Consider the following 6216-nt stretch of genomic DNA (forward strand, 5'->3'; position numbering starts at 1 on the left):
GAGATGGTATGAGAACTCTTCCAGGGTATAAAACATGCTTTGACATGCTCTTGGTGCCACTTTCAGGGCACTCAGCAGACAGCCAACATATCGTTTTGTCCTGTTATTATCAAAATCCTAAATCTGCCAGTGAGAAAATTATCGAATCTCAGATTTCTCTTTGAAATAGAAAGGAACATTACCTTCTTAAATAGTCCCAAGGTTAAATAAAACTGTCTGAAGTGTTTCAGCACAAAAATAAGTAGTATGAACCTGCTAGCAGTTATTAAATTAACTCCGATATTCAGATATATAAGAGGAAGGAAATGGTCCTTTCTAGCTAGAAATGGGATTCCTGTTTTGAAAGAAAAATTTGCTTCTGATACCATAATCTTAGTGGAATTGTGAGAAAATAGGTTTAAAAATTGTCTGAGTGATATTTGAAAGCTGTTTATTGAATAGATGCTAGGTAATATTTTTAATAAATCCAAAATATTAGGTAGCTCTTGGTATTTGATAACAAATGGGTGAGAAATATACAGATTATAATATTTTGAGAGTTATTCATAACATTGTATATCAATAACTAAAAACAGGGAAATAAACAAAGCATATTTTTATGATGACTTTCTCAAGGGCTTTGCATCTCTCTATATACATACTTATCTAACTATTATGTCTTTATAAGTACATAGATCTTACAAAAATTCTGTAAGTAGACTTGTATACATTCAGTTTAAATTTTTTTAAGTGGTAGAAAAAGTTGCAAGAAAATAGGCTAATGAAAACAAACAAACAATTGCTATGAATTGCTATATGGGTCATACCCAATCTGTTATGACTTGTTACTCCAAATTGGGCTCTTTTGTCTATTGGCATATTTTAAAATACTAAATGAGTTACCCACATTTTCATTACTGTATCTTTAAGTCCTGTTTTTTTTTTCCTTGCTTACCACATTTTTATTTTAGATAAAAATGAAAAAAGATATTACACAGAAAATTAACATCAACATCTGAGGAATTACAGATTAAGAAAATGTCACATAGTTCAGTACCTTTTCCAGTACTCTTATAACTCCCCCCTCTCAGAAGGAAATTCATGAACTATAGTATTTGAGGAGCTTCTCATCTGTAGGTTTTAGAATTTTCTTATCTGCCATACTAACCACCCATCCAGGAGCAAGACCAAAGAAAATCTGCCTTGGATCTTTTCGAGTGCTAAGCATTTTGAAGAGTTCATTTTTAGTGATATCAGGCAAAATATAACCATACTTCTTAGTAAGTTCAAGTCTTGCTTCAGGAAATTTGGCAGGATCTGCTAGGTAACCACGATTCTTTGCATCAGTATAATATGGTACCAGTACTTCTGGGGGAAGCATTCGTTTTGGAATGGGTTGTCCACGTAGGAAGAATGGAACAGGTTTGCACAGAATTTCCAGACTTCGTGGATCATAGAAGGCAGTAGTGACAACACCACCATTTTTCTCAATTGCAGCAATGGCTAATTCTGAAGCCAACTGCACTTCAATATTAACTTTCGCTGTAAAGGTGTCAGCACCCTCCTCGACCAACTGGACACCATAAGCCCTTTTAAATGGCTGGATGGTCACACCTCTCCCATTGACAAGTTGGGTTAAGTCAATAGGTTGAGCAGGATCAACTCGACCCATATCAATAAGATACTGCAGTCTATTAAGACTCAAAGGTTGATACTGGCGCCTGAAGCTATGTCCTTCATTAAACCCATATTTTGGGATTCGGAGGTAAAATGGAGTCTGGCCTCCCTCAAAGCCCAGTCGGGGCCTGGTTCCTCTCTGCCTTTCTCCTTTGTGGCCCCTGCCGCATTTTCTACCTCTTCTCCAACCTCTTGGGCGTCTTTCCGGTTTCCTGGATTCGGCCTTAAATTGGCCAAGCTCACACGGGGCAGGGCTCGAAGCAGGTCTAGGGCCTTGGCCCCACCGCCCCGCGCAGGACCGGCCATGACCCCCCAATGCTGGACCTAAGTCCTGTTTTTATTAGCAAGAAAACAAACAAAAATGAGTGTGATTTAAGATTATGAGGAAAAGAAAAACAGGTTATTTCACTTATTTGAAACTTATCACACATGTATTATGACTATAATGAAGTTTTCCCACCTTAGTAAAGAATTTAATTACTTCAATCTTTTTTTTCCCCAAGCTGGTATGACTAAAATAAAAGGATATTGATTAAAACAGATGAAACAGGCAATTGTTTGGTCAGTTGTAAAAATCACCTTTTCCTGGAGTTATACAGGCTATGATGCTATTGACTGTCATAGTATAAAATCTCAAATACCATAAGAGCTAATGGTGCTGATTCTTTTTTTACATTAGCACATCTCACTGTACATTTAAAATTCAATTAAATCACAGAAGCTGCTCATTTAAAATCTTAATATGTTTGAAGATGTCTGGAAGTAAGTTATGGGGGAAGTGGAGATCCAGATAGCAAATTTAGGATGATTTCAAGATCACAGAAAGAAATTTGGTAAACACTGTATATTCTAGATGACAGAACTGAAAGTTAGCATTGGCCTTACAATACTAACAATGATATAATAGTTTTGAGTTGGACTTTTGTGCTTAAAAGTGTAATGCATGGGATACCATCTCTACACACCAGTAATACTAAGGAGCAAGTATTTGAATTCTAAATGAAAGGTCAGAGGAAACAGAAACATCCTTAGGGAAAAAGATGGCGAAGTTTGGCATTGAGTTCTCTCTCCTTGCTTAAAAGATCCAGGCTGTGCTTTTTGAAGGCTTCAGACTGCAGCCTGAGCTCATCATAGGCCTTCTGGATGCTATCTATCCTGCGCTGAAGCTCCCGGACTCTCAAGTTGCTATCTACTGCCACAGCCTCTAACTCAAACCTCTCTAGGGCATGCCTTCTAGCCACATCTGCTGTCTCCAGCTTCTCTTCAAGCTGTCGGATTTCTGCTTGCTTGCTCTGAAGCACCTTGCCCCTCTCCATGGATAACTGTAACAGCTCCTCTTTCTCCTGAGTGACCATCTGCAGCCTGGCCTGCAGCTCCTGGCTTAGGCTGCTGTGTGCCTCCTCAGCCTTGGCCATCTGCTCCACTGCCTGCTGGTGCTCCTGCCTGAGGCTCTGCAGCTCGCTGTGCAACTGTTCTGTCTCCTTGGTGTGGGCACAGGCCTGCAGGCTCTGCAGCTCCAGGAGCGCCTTCTCTCGGGCCAGTGCTTGGCAGGCATCCTGAGCACATCTCTTTTTCAGAGTCTCCAGCTCGGTGGCAAGAGCTTCACTCCGGGAGGTTAGCTGCAACACTTTGGCTTCCTGGTCCTTTAGAGCCTGGCTGAAAAGGTTGTCATTCTCTAGCCTCAGTTTCTCATTCTCCTCCCTCAATTTGACATTCTCACTCTTGTGTTCATCCTTGAAGCGAATCATCAACTCATGGTTGGCTGCCAGGGTCAGAAAGCGTTCCTCCAGCTTCCGGGCATGTTCGCTTTTGGCCTTCAGTTTCTCAGCCTCCAGCGTCCTCTTCTCTTCTAGTTCTGCGTTGAGCAGCTCCAGGATTTGACAGCGCTCTAAGGCTTCATCCGACCTCCTCTTCAGAATGCAGATGAGCTGGGACTGCTCCTGGATACGGGAGCGAAGCATTGCTTTCTCACTCTTCTCCTCTTCAGACAGTCCCCGGAGGCTTGCCAAAGCTTCCTTCAGACCGTCTAGTTCCTTAAACTCTTCCTCCTCGTGTTTCAGCTTTTCATTTTGCTTCTTCTCTAGCGGTTCTTTAATGGGTGGGGTGTCCATTCTGAGAGCCTGCTTGTCTTGAGGCACAGGCACCCCCCCTGAACTATCTCCACAAAAGACTGACCACACAGTCTTTTCCTCCTCAGATTTCAAAAGCCACAGTGTTGCTAGGGCCTCCTGGCACTGCCCAGCAGTTGGTTTTTCCAGTAAGGAGCCCTGTGATTGGTGGGTCAACCTTAGAATACGGTGACGTAACAGCAGGGGGCCCTGGGAGTGTCCGGAGCCAATCTGGTCATGTGATGCTTGTCTTTTTTAGCCAATCACAGCCTTAGCTCACCCGTCAGTGTCTGGCCTGGGCTGTAGAGAGAAAAGATGCCAACCCTACATGATTTCTAGCCAGCATTAAGGGAAGAAACCTTACTCCACCTAATGTCTGGTGGTAGTAAACAAATCAAGCTGGTCTGACAAATTCCTCCTCTTTCTCCCTGCTTCAGCTGTCATGAGAGTACATTGCTATCTGTAGCAATCTATAAATACAAAGTAGCAGTGGTACTTTTAATGACCGATACTTTTAGTGGCTGTGTGTACCTGTGTATTTGACATAGCTCAATAAAAGAGCAAATTTTAGGGAAATATTTGTTTCTCGTAGATTTGTCCCCAGCTGGGAATACATTTTATTAGATATTCAGCAGTCCTTATTTTTAGCCACTGGCAAAATGTTAACAAGTTTAATGAACAACAATAACATGATAAACTTTAGAACAAAAGAGATCCGGATGAGGCTTACCCTCATATACCAAAGTCAATTCCAGATGAATTAGATGTAGAGTAAAATAAAATCAAAGTATTGAAGAAGGAAGCTAGAAGAAATTAAAGGTAAGCTTTCAATCTCTGGAACAAGAAAGACTTTCTTAGCTTAAAAAATCTGGTGTCATTGAACATCTCAAATTATGTATTATTTAGAGAATATTTCATCTATCAAATTAATCAGATTACTCATTTTATAAAAATTTAAGTTAGATATAATTGTAATCAAATTAGTCAAATTTCCCCCTTTATTAAGACTATCCAGGACTGGAAAAGGTATAATGAAAAAGGCACTCGCTTCTAGTGTTCTAGTGTTGATGAAATACGATATACAGCATGTATTGAGAATTTATATATATATATATATATAATAACTATTGAACTAATGATTGTCTGAGGAGACATTTGCCTGGGAAATAATATGGGGGGAAAAGTTTTACTCAGTCTTTCATTGTATGTGGTTTATTACAACTAAAAGTTGGAAATCTAAAGGTCCAAAGAAGAATGCTAAGAAAATTATATTTTCATGTGACAGCTATGCAACCATTTAACATTATCATCTTTACATAGGTAATTTAATGGTATTGAATTGCTTGTTAGAAATAACTGAACAAAAATACAAGATAAAAAAACTTAAAATTTAGAATGATCTTAATGTTATGAAAACTAAGGTATAAAGCAAATGGGACATGAAAAAGCAATCCTGAGAGAGAATAGCAATGAACGTCCAGAGAAAGAAGATGTTCAGCTGTTTTTCACTTGGTTGTGTATATGGATGCCAGAGATTGGCAAAGAAGTCCTAGCAAGTCCCCTGATATACAAAGCTAGGCCTCTCTGAGGGAGTTAGACTAGGGCAACAGTGATGAGGCTTTGACAGACTCCTAGGCCATATAGGCAGGTCACAGTGTGGCAGGTCCTTATCACACATTTAGCCAGTGGTGAATGGGGAAATTTAGGCTTCTTTAGAAATACTTGGGAGTGGCTTTTGGAAATATTAATTCATTTTTTAAAATAACAGAATTTCAAAGTACTTCACTTCAAGGAGATACATATTGAGTGACTTGCCATCTCTTGTTTTCACCCGTTCACCAGTGTCCATATCTACACAAAATTTCATTCTTCTTATAATGGATCACTTCACACCAGCCAGAAAGAAGGCATATCATGCAGATGGGATCAATCATAGACTTTATAGACTTTTCTCTGTTCCACCTCTGTCACTATTTCCTAGCCCCTGATGAACAGAGCCTTGAGTTCCTGGTTTCAACATACAGGTCCCCGGCATACTTTGATGGTGTGTTAATCCAGTATTCTTCAAATATGTCTATCATTTTTGGGTTATTTTTAGGTGGGTTTCCAGGAAAACAATGAAATAAGCCCTGAAACATGTAGTTCAAAGAAAGGCTTCCAATATAAGGCATATGTATCAAAATTTTAGGAGCAACTGACTAAAACTCCCACTGACTCAAAAGTCTGTCAACTTGACAGGACTCCCTGGTGGCAGAGGGATTAAGTCACAGTGCTATCAAACTATAACCAGCCACTGCAGCATTAATTAGTTAGATCCATGGCAGGGAGCTGACATACATGGCACAGCAGACATCTCCTGTCTCACTGCTGTCCTAAGGAGTGCATTTCAATATAGCTGCCTGTTCTGCTCCCCACTCTCTATCTAGTGAATCACCTCACTACCACCCACTCA

General features: G+C 40.0%; 2 protein-coding genes across 2 annotated transcripts; both read right to left on the minus strand.

Annotated features, from left to right (window-relative positions):
* Positions 1 to 702: 702 nt before the first annotated feature.
* LOC101637383 (39S ribosomal protein L15, mitochondrial-like) lies at positions 703 to 2404 on the minus strand. The gene is given in 2 exon segments (XM_012725091.1): positions 703 to 1866; positions 1869 to 2404. Coding segments are annotated over 2 exon segments (882 nt in total). The 5' UTR covers positions 1963 to 2404; the 3' UTR covers positions 703 to 1078.
* A 9-nt stretch (positions 2405 to 2413) lies between these two features.
* CCDC89 (coiled-coil domain containing 89) lies at positions 2414 to 3774 on the minus strand. The gene has a single exon (XM_012725090.1). The coding sequence runs from the start codon at positions 3765 to 3767 to the stop codon at positions 2685 to 2687; it is 1083 nt and encodes a 360-aa protein (XP_012580544.1). The 5' UTR covers positions 3768 to 3774; the 3' UTR covers positions 2414 to 2684.
* Positions 3775 to 6216: the final 2442 nt, after the last annotated feature.

This window comes from Condylura cristata, unplaced genomic scaffold, assembly GCF_000260355.1.
Source record: "Condylura cristata isolate star-nosed mole 26May11 unplaced genomic scaffold, ConCri1.0 scaffold00015, whole genome shotgun sequence".
Lineage (NCBI taxonomy): Eukaryota > Metazoa > Chordata > Mammalia > Eulipotyphla > Talpidae > Condylura > Condylura cristata.

Coding starts and splice junctions, on each gene's coding strand:
- CCDC89 (XM_012725090.1), bottom strand. CDS start 3,767: ATGGACACCCCACCCATTAAAGAACCGCTAGAGAAGAAGCAAAATGAA.